At 39.5% G+C, this 13,824-nt stretch overlaps 3 protein-coding genes and 1 non-coding gene across 6 annotated transcripts in view; 3 read left to right on the top strand and 1 right to left on the bottom strand.

The window, feature by feature from the left end:
* Positions 1–226: 226 nt before the first annotated feature.
* On the bottom strand, positions 227–3,119 carry LOC116702453 (galectin-2). The gene is made up of 5 exons (XM_032536653.1): positions 3,060–3,119; positions 2,082–2,153; positions 1,876–1,955; positions 1,491–1,662; positions 227–547 (listed from the first exon to the last, which is right to left on the bottom strand). Exons 2-5 carry the CDS (start codon positions 2,088–2,090, stop codon positions 401–403), a joined length of 408 nt encoding a protein of 135 aa, XP_032392544.1. The 5' UTR covers positions 2,091–2,153; positions 3,060–3,119; the 3' UTR covers positions 227–400.
* pick1 (protein interacting with prkca 1) overlaps positions 2,618–13,824 on the top strand; it is a 16,162-nt gene continuing 4,955 nt past the window's right edge. The window contains exons 1-15 of one of the 2 annotated variants that reach the window (XR_004335167.1): positions 2,618–2,799; positions 3,305–3,370; positions 3,949–4,060; positions 4,194–4,322; positions 5,298–5,364; positions 5,511–5,600; positions 5,688–5,741; positions 5,927–5,989; positions 6,090–6,223; positions 6,435–6,527; positions 6,630–6,680; positions 6,817–6,961; positions 7,635–7,904; positions 8,013–8,141; positions 11,206–11,216. Coding sequence is in view for 1 of the 2 variants with exons in the window: in XM_032536647.1 (XP_032392538.1) it covers positions 3,330–3,370; positions 3,949–4,060; positions 4,194–4,322; positions 5,298–5,364; positions 5,511–5,600; positions 5,688–5,741; positions 5,927–5,989; positions 6,090–6,223; positions 6,435–6,527; positions 6,630–6,680; positions 6,817–6,961; positions 7,635–7,900 (1,245 nt within the window). In the remaining variant the exon portion in view is untranslated. Of the gene's footprint in view, positions 2,800–3,304; positions 3,371–3,948; positions 4,061–4,193; positions 4,323–5,297; positions 5,365–5,510; positions 5,601–5,687; positions 5,742–5,926; positions 5,990–6,089; positions 6,224–6,434; positions 6,528–6,629; positions 6,681–6,816; positions 6,962–7,634; positions 7,905–8,012; positions 8,142–11,205; positions 11,217–13,824 lie in introns of those variants that run through there. The other variant, XM_032536647.1, reaches the window with a different exon arrangement.
* On the top strand, positions 9,769–9,841 carry trnar-ccu (transfer RNA arginine (anticodon CCU)). Its single transcript has one exon. It is a non-coding gene; the product is annotated as a tRNA-Arg (tRNA).
* Positions 9,951–13,824, top strand: part of plbd1a (phospholipase B domain containing 1a) — a 24,277-nt gene continuing 20,403 nt past the window's right edge. For both annotated transcript variants that reach the window (XM_032536637.1, XM_032536636.1), the window contains exons 1-5: positions 9,951–10,205; positions 10,844–11,066; positions 11,262–11,345; positions 12,071–12,212; positions 13,467–13,607. In XM_032536637.1, coding sequence (XP_032392528.1) covers positions 10,136–10,205; positions 10,844–11,066; positions 11,262–11,345; positions 12,071–12,212; positions 13,467–13,607 — 660 coding nt within the window. In that variant the 5' untranslated portion in view covers positions 9,951–10,135. The remainder of the gene's footprint in view (positions 10,206–10,843; positions 11,067–11,261; positions 11,346–12,070; positions 12,213–13,466; positions 13,608–13,824) is intronic.

Here is a 13,824-nt window from a genome sequence, read left to right on the forward strand (position 1 = left end):
CTTTTTCAACATTGCACATTTCAACCACTCAGAGCAGATTACTTTAGAACATTGTATGGAAATGAATGGCTTTAGCTTTTAAACAGTGTGGACATTGTATATATAAAAAAAGTTTTTTGAAAGACATGAGGTATTTTGCATGTGCAGTTTTGGGAATTGTGTGTAGTTTATAAAAAAAAAAAAAAAAAAACTTCTGGAAATGTGTGTACAAACTTTAAAACAAGATATTTGAATTTAAAAACATTTTATATTCTTGCGCACAACATGGCATTTTTAAATAAAGATACATTTCCAATTCACTGACGATCTACATCTGATTATGTCTAACAATAACCGACCAAGTCTCATCTTTAACCAAACTAATACACACAGTATTCATGTGTTACAGCAGTTTAGTCTCTCAGCATATCTTGAAGGAAGTCAGTTTGAAGTCCCCAAGGATTTTAATGTAGCTGATGACGTCCATGTTGTGGCGGTTAGGAAACTCTACTTCCTGTCCATTAGGAAGCTCCACTTCAAACTTGTCTCCAGCCAGCTTCAACACAAGCTGAAATAAAAAATAAATAAGAGATACTTAGGTGAGTCAATTCATTTATATAGCACAATTCAGACAAAGGGAATTCAAAGTGCTTTACAAGGTAAATTTAAAAAAAGGCATAAAACTGTAGATTTAAAAGAATTCGAAAGCATAGAAGTGTATGATTGACCATCTAAGGACCTAAGAGGACACTGTGGCAAAAAGAAAAGTTGTAGGCCTTGATTTAAAAGAAAGGATTTTGGGGAGATGTCAAGAGAGCTGGAAGTTTATTCCAGATCTACAGTGCATAGAAACTGAAAGCAAGTCCTGCGTGTTGGTTCTGACCCTGGGACGGTGAGTGAGCCCGTCTTATGATCTGATTCTTATTATCAGTCATGTATATTAGCCCCAAACCATTCAGTGCTTTGTAAGTCAAAAACAATTTTGAAATAATTTCTTTGATTCATAGGAAGCCAGTGCAAAGCTCTGAAAACTGAGGGATGTGATTTAATTTCTTGGTTTTATGAGGACTCAGGCAGCAGCATTTTGAATACGCTGCACTTGTCTGATTATTTTCTTAAAAATCAGACCTGCCAAGACAGTTGAAAACAAAAAAAAAAGTCATGAATAAGTTTCTCTACACCTTGTTGTCTGCATCCTTCTAGTCTAGCTATATTTTTGAGGTGGTAGTGGGCTGATTGTTATTCTGTTAATGTGGGTTTTGAGTCCAGAACTAAACCACGATTCCTAAAAATAAACGGGTTTAAAGTCTGAAACATTAGGACTTAAAGTTTAGCACAGACATGTAATCATAATTTTGGCACAAATATAAGTCAAGTTTTATCCCTAGATTAGACAGCAATCTAATTGTTTTTAGTAGAACATCCCAAAGCTTATCCAAATAAACCCCAAACTACCTGTAAGACAATCCCAAATACCCACATCTTCCCTTCCTTCAGTCACATTCCCTCACCTTGACGTCCGTCCCCCTCTGTAGGGGGTTGTGTATTTCCCGTTCCTCATCGCCCCAACAACCGTCAGTCTTTGAGTTGCAAACGAGAACAGCTCCATCTTCGTCATCGTGGAAACGGGGGTTAAAGTGCAGCGCCAGGTCGTCTGCCCCACAGCCGAGGTCGATCTGGAACCTGAGGGGATCAGAGATTATACACTGAGGTGTTTGCAGAGTTCACGCCACACAGAATCAATATTCAACATCTAATCACCAGGCTACTACTAAAAGTAAAGTCACATTTTTTCTATTTTTTGGGAATGCATATGGAATGCTGTATAAATATCACCATATTTTATTGTATAAAGTAAAAGAATATCTAGTATAGTATAAAGTTTGGTTCACTTACCTCTCAGCATCATGCATAATTTCCCCCTTCACTTTCAGCCGATCTCCAACTTTCAGATGTACATTCTTCATTTCAAGTTGCTGAGAAACACAGATGACCAGTTTGGGGTTAAGGTTACAAACGTGTTGATATTTTTTATTTAACAAATGTGCTAATCCATAATCTTCTGTATGTAGGCTATGGAGTGAAATAAATCTTAAATTTACCATGCTCATTTTGGATGCTGGTGTTGGTGAAGAGTCCTGGAGCTGAAGGAAGATGTGGGAAGATCCTCTGCCCTGGAAGCCAAAACATAAATAGTGTGACTGAAATGTCACCTAATTTATAACGTGAAGCACAAAAGATTCAGTGACAATGTCGGCCATTAATCATCATAACAATCAATATGCCTATTCAACGCAAAGGCACGACTCTTTTTAATCATTGCTGATGAACTCAGTTTGCGTAAGGAGCTTAATTGCCTCTTAGATCACAGAAGAGTAACAGCTGCACTGATTACTGACGCTAGTTTGAAATTTAAACGTTGTAGTTCCTGACTGTGACCACCGGAGGGCGGTAAAACCGTATGAGCAAAACCGGGAAAACCCTCATAATTATATATTCTTGAAGGGTTTTACATGTTTTATTTTCGTTGATAACAAATTGTACATCTATACAGATAGTCAGTATAAATATATGTTGTATTTACACTAAATAATGTGGAGTTGGAGTTTCTGAATGTGACCGCTTCTCCGCTTCTCCCTACAACAACTTCCGCTATGTTGCCGGAAGTGACAAAAGAAAGTAAACACGGGAGCTGTCAGTGCATCCAGAAATTAAGATTTAATTGCGAGTAGCTAAACGGAGCGATTTCAAAAAGATATTGTGCTTTTTATATACACTGAGAAACTTTTTTATGGGACACTGGTGCAACGTCTAATAAAGGTAAATTGTTTACGGCCTGTTAACGTTTCTGGACACGCGATATTTGCTCTTCCACCTGCCAATAGCATGCAGTTGCTAACGTTAGCAGCTAATAAGCCAGCGTTAGCAAGCACTTTTCTTGCTGCTTGCTTCCGTGACTACAACTATCACAGTCGTTGTTTTTTTTACCACATAAGCCGTTATGTTAAATTCAACTGTTACACGCATTTAGAGACATGTAACTGGCTAGCATTAGGTAGTTAGCATGCATTGAAAGTTACCAGCTGTTGGTTCTTCTTCGCCTCACTGACTGCAGCTCTGGGATCAATGAGATGAGGCGAGCGAAGATGCAAAGCTTGACAATGAGCTCCCTTTAAATCGCTTTTTATTTCATTCATTACCGAGAGAGCTGCCCAAAGCGGTCCTGGTGTTATACTTGTCTTCATCATTTCATTCTTCAGGGACAGTCACACGATATTTACCGTACCGTTACTGAGTTTTGTCTTATCTCTCGCATGCTTTACAGGGATCAGGAGTGACACCGTCCTGCAATGTTCACAGACATGGACTATGAATTAGAGGAGGATAAACTGTAAGTCACAAGGATGTATTTGTATTGCCTGGGTCATTCAATTTGGTGTTTCAGTGTATGGCTATTTTAAAATCTTCAGTTTATACATGGGACCATGTACTAAAGCTGGGAAATATATCATTATTATATTGATATCGTGATATGAGACTAGATATCTTAGATTTTGGATATGGTATTATGGTAATATGGTAATAAGTGTTGTCTTTTTTCCTGGTTTTAAAAGCTGCATTACAGTAAAACGATGTCATTTTCTAGGCTTAACAGACTGTTCTATTATTTGCCTTTACCCACTTAGTCAGTATATCCACACCTCGATATTGAGGTATTTGGTCAAAAATATTGTAATATTCGGTTTTCTCCATCTCGCCCAGCCCTAACACATACACTGACAAATTCAACCATGAGATAAGACTTAATTATTATATCAGGGCTGGCTTCCTGATGTAATCTTTGGACTATTTATTCACTAATTAGATTTTTTCTGAACTTGAAGAGCTATATACTCTAATTCTGTAGTTTAAAAAACAACAACTATTTAGTTCTCAAAATCTTAAAGTATCATGTTTTTTTCTCAACAGCGGTATACCAACAGTACCTGGTACTGTGTGTTTGAAGAAAGATGCTAGTAACCTTATTGGGATCAGCATTGGTGGTGGGGCACAGTACTGTCCTTGTCTCTACATTGTTCAGGTTTGTACAGAACAATTGATTATAACCATGTTTATTAATGTATTACAGAGCATTTCTGTAAATTAAAAGAAGTATAAGAACATACACGTGTCATCTTTACCTTTTTTTAAATGTGGTTTCTGTCGTCTCACAGGTCTTTGATAACACCCCAGCCGCTCTGGATGGGACACTGGCAGCAGGTGATGAGCTCACAGGCGTGAATGGAAAACCAGTGAAGGGAAAAACCAAAGTGGAGGTCGCTAAGATGATTCAAGCTGTACAGGTACACAAATACTGGAAATGGAATCACAGTCCAAAGTCATTACAGTCCTAAACAACACAATAAAGTGTTCAGATGGCTTATTATTTACTTTTCCTACAATTCTGTGAATTCACAGTCTTGATTTTGACCAATTCCATGCAGTCGTCTCTGTTAGAGATTAAAGTATTGATGATTTAGATAGAAAATTAAAACCAACCACCTGCCAGATACAAGTCATTTTGTTTTATGGCTGTTTTTGCCTCATCGTGCACCTCGGCGGAAAATCAGTGTTTGTAATATTCTCTGATATTCATAAAACCTCTTAGTACGTCCTATTGATCTGACAATTGAAAGTTAAAGTAAACGCCATCCTAACAGTGTCTTTTTAATGCATTAAAAAAAGAAATCAAGCACATATGGGCATTGATGTAAACATGCAAAGGAATTAAAAATTACTCACATTTCCGAGGCTGCAGATTTATCAGTAAATAGTCCAAAAGTTTTCTATCTACGGGTACAAACCCACCGTTGGTCTGTGGAGAAGAGGGACATTACCGGCTTGCCAAGCTGTAGTAAAGAGGTCGGGACAATAGCCTTTAGCTTTCGGCATAACGTCACCAGTGCAGAGTGGCTGTGTTGTTTTTGGCATCCATTGTTCGCACCCAGAAAATTCCCTGACTTCCTGTGTGAAGGATTAAAGATGGGGTGCAGCGTTGGATTTAAAGGATTAGATTGTGTTGCTGTTAGCCGTTCAGTGTAAATGAATGTGAATTTCATCCTCGACACCATGAAGCTGGAAATGTTTTCACATTATCAATTTTACCACATTTAAAAGGATAACACATTGAATTTTTAATTGTTCAATTTGGATTTGGATTGAAATTAAACTAAAGAAAGACATAGTTTGTTTTCTAGAGATGGTCTTTTTTTTAAATATACACACTTTATTTTTGTTGTTGAGTCATCGGTGTGTATCTTTTGATTGTGTTTTCACAGGGAGAAGCAGTAATTCACTACAACAAACTGCAGGCAGACCCCAAACAGGGGAAGTCTCTGGATATAGGTATCTCCTCCACTAGAGACACACGCATACTCACTATTAGCCTTGATCATTGCATATTGCACTTAAGCATATCCCCCTTATCACTGTAACGTGTGTGTGTGTGTGTGCGTGCGTGTGCATTAAACACATGTATGTATGTGTTACAGTGCTGAAGAAAGTCAAACACCGCCTGGTGGAGAATATGAGCTCGGGCACAGCAGATGCTCTTGGACTCAGTAGAGCTATTCTATGCAACGGTGAGGTGATTATTATGAACATTGTGATGTTATTAGTGAACTTTTAAAGGTAGATATGAACTCACGTGGATTCTTTTGACTGTACAGATGGACTGGTCAAACGACTGGAAGAGCTGGAGAAAACAGCAGAGCTCTACAAAGGTAAATAATAACCAAATTACAAAACTGGCCTATGGTAAACTAACGTGTTGCTGTTTAGTGTTATAAATGAGGTCCCTGTTAATCGGATGTTCTCCTCAGATACACTGTGTTAAGGTGCTTTACCTTAACCATTTACATGTTGCTGTTTGTCCAAAGCCTCGTCTCACTGTGGTGTTTGCTTGTAGGACTCATGGAGCACACGAAGAGACTGCTCCGAGCTTTCTTTGAGCTTTCTCAAACTCACAGAGGTGAGTTACTGTGATCCAAATCAGGAATCATAAACAAAGTATTACTAAATTGTTTGGTGTTTAACGTATGTGATTGGGATTTGAAAATCCACCCCTCCAGCGTTCGGAGATGTTTTTTCAGTCATTGGCGTACGAGAGCCCCAGGCTGCCGCCAGCGAGGCTTTTGTGAAGTTTGCCGATGCTCACCGAAACATTGAGAAATACGGCATTAAGCTGCTGAAGACCATCAAACCTGTGAGTACAGATACAAGTTTGGCTTTGAAGCATTTACTTACATATCACTTGGGAACACTCAGGCCTCTTAAAAAGAAACTTAAAAAAAAATGTTATAAAACATCATAAATACTAAGAACACTTGTTTCTGAAGATGTCTGCAGTTCTGTTCCGTCATGTGTGGGCTGTCTGAGTTTATATCAAACCATTAACCAATCACGTATTGTCGCAGATGCTCCATGATCTGAACACGTACCTTCACAAGGCCATACCAGACACCAAGCTCACCATCCGCAAGTACCTGGATGTGAAGTTTGAATATCTGGTAAGACAGCAGCACTTTTGTTTTTAATGTGACGTGCAGCACAGTGCCATCACTTATAATCAGTCAACAGAGAATCCACATGGAATTCTGTGTGTCTTTCAGTCGTACTGCCTGAAGGTGAAGGAAATGGACGATGAAGAATACAGCAGTATTGTGAGTTCTCATTTTCATGATGTACACGAGATTAACAGGTTTCCAACTGAAAAATGGCTGTTTTTTATTTAGGTCAGAGGATTGTTGTACTCCTAATATTATCTGAAGTAGTGATCAATGTGCTGTTTTGCTACAGGCCATGGGAGAGCCCCTGTACCGCGTCAGCACTGGGAACTATGAGTACCGTTTGGTGCTGCGGTGTCGGCAGGAGGCTCGCTCTCGCTTCGCCAAAATGAGGAAGGACGTTCTGGAGAAGATAGAGCTGCTGGATCAGAAACATGGTCTGTTGTTGTTGTTGTTGTTGTTGTTGGGGTTATTTTCATTTATCACATCTTTCACATCCAGTTAATCACTCTCATCAGGTGTAAACTGACTGTGGTGATACTCTGTCATCACATCTGTCTCTGATCAGTTCTCTCTATCCATCACAAATGGAACAACGTCTATCACTCGCTTGTGTTGTTTAATCAACCACACCGCCATGCCAGGATGTATGAGGTCACATGTCTAAGCACACATTTCTGTCTCTAATTTAAAACAGGATGTGAGAGGATGAAGAGATGATGATTAATAACCTAATTTTGGCAACGATTATCTTGACCTTGTAATGGGAATTAAATAGCCATTACCCAGTCACTATCAGGATTCACTCTGCAAAAATGGTCAAACAAGCACTGCAAAAAATTCAGAGAAATGTAAATATATGGAGCAGAAAAACCAACAAAGCAATACAAAACTAAATTCTGCCCATGGAAAACAATAGTATTCACATTCAGCAATTTGATCTCCTATAATCTGGACCTCAGTACCAGATCAGAAAACCATGCAGTAACCTGTGACCCTCATCTGTTACTCTTTTTTGTTCTGTTTCTCTTCACATATATTTTTCAACTTATGAACTGAGTTTATTAACACAGAGAACCGACTCTTTCTCCTCCTCCTCTTCACCTACAGTCCAGGACATCGTGTTCCAGCTGCAGCGCTTCGTCTCAGGCATGTCACATTACTATGACGAGTGCTACGCCGTCCTGAAGGAGGCAGATGTCTTCCCCATCGAGGTGGACCTCTCTCGCACCACGATCAACTACGGCAGCCAGTCGCTCTCCTACGCTGGAGACGAGGATGAGGAGGAAGAGGAAAGCGGGGGCGCAGAGGAAGGAGGGAGCAGCACAGGGAGACAAGCAGAGAACGGCGCAGAGAAACTGATCGATGACGAATGAGTGTGAGTGTGAGTGTGAGTGTGAGTGTGAGTGTGAGTGTGAGTGTGAGTGTGAGTGTGAGCGTGAGCGTGCGTGCGTGTGCGTGCGTGTGCATGCGTGCGTGCGTGCGTGCGTGTGTGTGTGTGTGTGTGTGCGCGTTTGTGTGTGTGTGTGTGTGGTCTTTTTGTGTAGATGAAGTCCTCCCCTCTAACATAACTGTTCTTCACTTGCATTTAATGTCAATGCACTCACCATGTAGTGGGTTATAGCTTCTGAAATGGATAACACTATCGCCATATAGGTGAATACTACTGAAAACTGCTGCTATAACGCTCTATGTTGGTGTATCAGTGGTGTTTTCTTCCTCAAACACTCTCAAATCAACGGCTTTGTGATTATTTTACAACGGCTTTGTGATTATTTTACAACGGCTTTGTGATTATTTTACCACAGTAACTTTTGACTGTCAACATTTTCTTTAAAAAGACTTTCCTGCGTTTGATGTGTCTGCCACATGTAAGGTCATTGCTTAATGACTGTGAGAGAGACACAACTCACAGAAAGCCATTTAGTTTTATTCTGAATGCTATGAAGGGGATTTTAATGTGCAGTAGGACTTATATGCCTAGGAGTTGTGCCTTCTTAGCTCTCTATTGTGCGGAATGGCTCTGGGCCACGTGTCAATGTGCATATTGTGGATTGTTAAAGTTATACCTTGATATTTAAATTTTTATTTTCTTTGCTACAATATGTTTGGACTGTGATTTATTTAGCTTTAAGTGACATTTTGTCCACAGCTTAACAAACAAATAGCAAATGACACGACTGGATATAGAACAATGTGAAGGCGTTGTTGAAGCTGACTGACACAGACATCATTCTATTTTTACACGTAGAGTTGCAGCTGTTACATTCCTTTGTTTTCTGCTTTTTTCTTGTTCTTAACACTTAAAAAAAGTTTCAATCATGGGAAAGCTTGCATTTGTCAGTGTCCAGCTGTGAAAAGCTTCACAACCAAAGCCTTTTTTTTTTTTTAAAGTTAATTTGTTTTACCTACTCATACCACATGCTGTAAGTTAAAGTTTAATCTCTTGTAACACACCTGCATTTCTCACTTTCCTTCAACAGCGTGCTGTTTCCATACCAGCAGTGCCCCAGACTCTGGTAGTGTTTCTTTTTTTAGAGGAGAAAGGTAATGGACACAAACAGCTTCAAATAGCTTTACCACTGTGTGGACATGGATTGAAAAATGCTATATATGTGTACAAAGAGAGTGGGTGTAAAAACTTTTCTTGTCATTCCCACTTTATTTATTTGTTTGTCAAAGTATATTTAAAAGTTTGATTTAGACAAATTTATTCTATAGTGAAGATTATCCACTTTCTGTTACTCTTTTTCTGTCAAATTTGTTCCCTCAGAGGGGATAAGATGGTTTTATGCATTTCATGATTTACTGTTGAGACCACTTGGAGGCAGCATCACAACAATAAGTGCATTATTGGTTCCTGTGTGAGATTAAACATTTTGTTTGTGTATTGTTTTCCTTGAATGTAATCAATCAGAAGGACCAGCTGCATGTTATTTTGTTTTGCACAGATCGGGCTACATTACGAGTCTAATGATGTAGTAATCGGCCTATTTTAAAGGGATATTGCGAATTTTTTTTTCCAATTAACGATGGATTAAATAAAACATGTAAATTAAATTTCAGCATTGTTTTAATTATTGCACTGACGAAGTCTCCGTGAAACTTAAAAAATAAAACGGATGAACATACTATTGTTGTGCAAACACAATCAAAATAAGACAATAAAATGTCATGTTTTTCTAATAGAAATTGTGCTCAACCGTCGATAAATTGTAACGTTGTGAATCATTGAAGCCGCATAGCCCCAGTGGCCTAATGGATAAGGCACTGGCCTCCTAAGCCAGGGATTGTGGGTTCGAGTCCCATCTGGGGTGAATAGTTTTGCTTCCCATAGCCTGTCGCTCTTAAACCGAAATAAAAACGTAAACTTAGCAAGACTTCTCTGACATTTAGGCGTGCATGTCTGTTACCACTGAAAGGGAACATGCAGTCTGATGTTCCTCCCTTTTCGTCCTGCAGCCAATCCGGAAACGTTCCGCTCCCTAGAACTCAGGTTGACTCGGACTTTCCCTTCGCCACCAACTGATTTCCTCTTCGCCTGAAGCACTGTTGAACGATTCACGTCTTTTTCCCGCAGTTCGTTTGTCTTTCACTGTTTTTACCCAGCCATGCTTTTAGTAAAGAGGCTGTATGTCTTTCTTTTACTTGTTGTGGCTACGACCTTCGCCTCTGCTAACAGTAAGTGAGCCGAGGTTATGGGAAATCCCGGGTGGCTGTTTAAGGATCTAATGGCTAATGGGTTGGCTGTAAGCATGCATGCATTTTGTACTCTTGTTACTCAAACTCTGTATTAACTGTGTTAACCTTTGATTTTAAAAAGTGTGTCGAAGATGACCGCATGAGTGGATTTAGTTTTCTGTGCTGATATAAGATACAGGGTAATTCTCACTGAAATAATGTACAACCCTTTCATTTTCGTTTATGTCCATAAATCAATTTAACATGCGCCTAAATAGAAACAAGAAAGGAATTCAGACATAGTGGTGGAATATTTTTAGTGGATGGGACATAGTCTTGTGACCTCTTAGTAGATGTGGTCTGTCACTCAAGCTTAAAAAATAAAGTAAAAAAATGCAATACACAGAATGGGCAACAGGTTATACTACCATACAATCAGTATAGACCAGCATAAGCTTATAAAATAAACATCAGTATTAGTTGATTCATTGTTAGATTTACTGCACATGGGACTGCACTAGTATTCTAGGAGTCAACTCTCCCCAACTGTATTGTTTTTCACAGCCTCAGTCTCTATAACTGTTGTGTAGCAAACTTCCATTTTGTTTTATGTCCTCTAATTGCCATGGATTTCTCAGCCATGACCGCAGCCACGGTGTACTGGGACCCCCAACACAAGATGGTCCTGCTGAAGGAGGGGGTGCTGGAGACGGATGGGGATGCATACGGGTATCTGAATGATACCCTGTCCAGTACAGGCTGGAGCATCCTAGAGATCCGTGCCGGGTACGGAAAGACCCCTGAAACTGACGAGGTGACCTTCTTCCTGGCCGGCTACCTCGAGGGCTTTCTCACTGCCCAGTGAGTCTTCCAGTATGTTCTTACTCTATGAAGATGAGCTCAGATAGCTGGTATGAATTAAGAAATGTTTGACAGCACCCACCAGCCTCCCTCACGATGCATACCAAACATGATCAATTTATTACCACTTTGTTTTAAGAATATACTGTATTTTCATTATTGTGATTGCATTCATTTAGTACTCTTCCTCCCCAGGCAGATGATGGACCACTACGCCAACATGTATCCACAGCTGATCCACGACCCTAAGATTCTCGGCCCCGTTCAGAATTTCATGGCGTGAGTCAGTTCTCTTTTCCTCTTTTCAGCAGCAGCACCATAGTCACATACAGTTAACAATATGAGTCACATGTCCTGATCTCTCACATCCTCTTCTCAGAGGTAATCAGTTTATGGCCCAGCTCAGACCATGATGTGGCCAGACATACTGTACAAGCGTTCGGCTGCATGCATGATGTATCCGTTGAACTCCATGTCTGCAGAGATTTTGATCCTGAGCTCATTGTTTGGGTCTTTACTTTTTACAGCAAATCATTATAATGAATATTCATGTCCAGGGCTATAAAATTCAATTTTTAAATCACCAGCCAACATGGCTAGTAGATTTTTTTAAAGTTACCAGCCAATCATTTTTTTTCCAGGGAAGTGCAGCTGAATACATTCAAGCATCCATGTTTCTTTAAAAGTATGAGTTTGGATTGATGGCTGGCAGATATACAAAATATAAATATTAACATTTACTAAAACAAACATATCTCCATGTGTAGATATTTCTTTTCCTAACTAACTTTACTTCCATATTTCTGCTCCTCTGGTTTGTGTCTCTTCATTCCATTCACCCGAATGTCTTGCAGGAAAACAGAGTAATCTGTTAACACTGATTGGTCGGATCATTTCTGTAACTTTACATTGTTATACCAGACAAAGTTCATATTTTATTGGCATTTGGCGGGTGTGGCGGGTGTCCATTTAAAGCCCTGATCATGTGACTCTGGGGCTTGTAGGAAGCAGGATGCATGGACCAGGGAGCAGGTGAAACTGAACAAGAGCTCCGATCCTCTGTGGAAACATGCAGGCTTCATCTTGGCTCAGATGGACGGGCTGCAAGCCGGAGTCGCCGACTGGGCCAAGAAACACGGGAAAAAGGTATCAAGGCAGCTTATAACATGGACATGATCTTATTATTGTATTTTAACTCTTATTTAAAGGCTCTTTTTCATGCATAGAAGCCCTGTGCGATGTCTTTTCTCTACAGTGCAAAAACAAATACACAAATAAAAATACAGAATAAAATGCAACTGTTTAAATTCAAGTGTACACTGTAGAAGAAAATGAACTACCTAATAATAAGTTGCATATTATCTTAATGTTCTTTTTCCAGTTGACTGATAAAGTCCTGCGGCTCTGTGTGACATTTTGACTGTGCCAAAAACGTCTTTTTCTAATCCACCAACTTTTAATGTATCCTCATTTAGTTGAGTAATTCGGCCTTATATCTAGCTTAGTGTTAAGGGGAAGCACTTCACGTTTGTCTTATTAAAGCACTTTTGATTAGTTGGAGCAGACATTATTGGGTCTGTTCAAATCTACTCAGGCAGACTTGAGATGAATGTCTTCTCAAATTCAGAGTTATTCTGTTGGCTCCTGACTCATTTTGGTCAGAGAGACTTTACTGTACATCTTTTTGTGAACTTCTGTCTCCAGTGAATAAATTCATCTGAACCAGCCACAGAATGCAACCAAAGAGAACTTTATCTTGCAGAATACATTTACTGTATGATAAGATTAAACATAGATGGGCCATAATTAAGAAAACCCTTGTAAAACGTACAAATTTGAATCTTATCTTTACAAAGGTAACAAGAAGTTCACAACAGCTGTCTGGGCTTTAGATAGTGCTCTGCCCACTTCTTATTTAAAATGAGGAACCTCCAATTCAAACCAAACTTGTGATCACAGATCACATTTAGTCACTATGACACTGTAATGATTTATTTATGGCTTGTAGATCTAAAGCAGATCCATTTCTTCCAAAGGTTACTTTATGATCAACAAGACAACACTTATGGTGCCAATATAACTACAGTATATTATTATTAATGAAACTTCCATTATTACAGACTCTCAATTGTTTACAATCTCTAAATGGCATCTTACCAAACGTGCCATCGTTTTATTTGCATTTAGCACCAGTTAAAGTTCAGCAATAGCCTGGATAGTGCAGATTATATAAAAAGTCCCCTAATAGCTCATGATTTCAGTGATTTCTTTTTTTTTAATAGAGATTTATTATTATTATTTTTGGATGTAATGGCTGTCTTCCTATTAAAGCTACACTGCTATTCACCATTCATTTTTATTTGCTGACCAACAGCTGTTTATCTGGTGTGCTTCCCATAGCCGCTGTCCCTGTTTGCCGTCCAGTTCCTGAACTCAGTGGGAGACCTGCTGGATCTGATCCCAGCCTTGGTCCCCACCTCCAACCCGCCGCTCAGAAACCTCAAACTCCCGGGGATGGGGCACTGCTCTGCTCTCATCAAGGTCAGATGGCAGTAAAGCTTATTACATACTCTACATAAGGAATGCACACAGCAGCACAAGAGACAGTGTTACATGAGGGTTGGTCCTCAATGCTCCCGTGTACAAAATCAGTAAGTGTGTATCACACCAAAAAAAAGAGTTCCGGCTATTTTCTGGGTGGGGTGGAGTGTCTGAAATTGGCTGATTTGTCTGACGTCCTGTTGTGTTGCTTTACCCC

This window comes from Etheostoma spectabile, chromosome 15 (assembly GCF_008692095.1).
Source record: "Etheostoma spectabile isolate EspeVRDwgs_2016 chromosome 15, UIUC_Espe_1.0, whole genome shotgun sequence".
NCBI classification, from domain to species: domain Eukaryota; kingdom Metazoa; phylum Chordata; class Actinopteri; order Perciformes; family Percidae; genus Etheostoma; species Etheostoma spectabile.

Coding starts and splice junctions, on each gene's coding strand:
- LOC116702453 (XM_032536653.1), bottom strand. Junction 1,663..1,875: donor ATTATGCATGATGCTGAGAG/GTAAGTGAACCA, acceptor TGATCCCCTCAG/GTTCCAGATCGACCTCGGCT. Junction 548..1,490: donor AGAGGGGGACGGACGTCAAG/GTGAGGGAATGT, acceptor TTTTTATTTCAG/CTTGTGTTGAAGCTGGCTGG.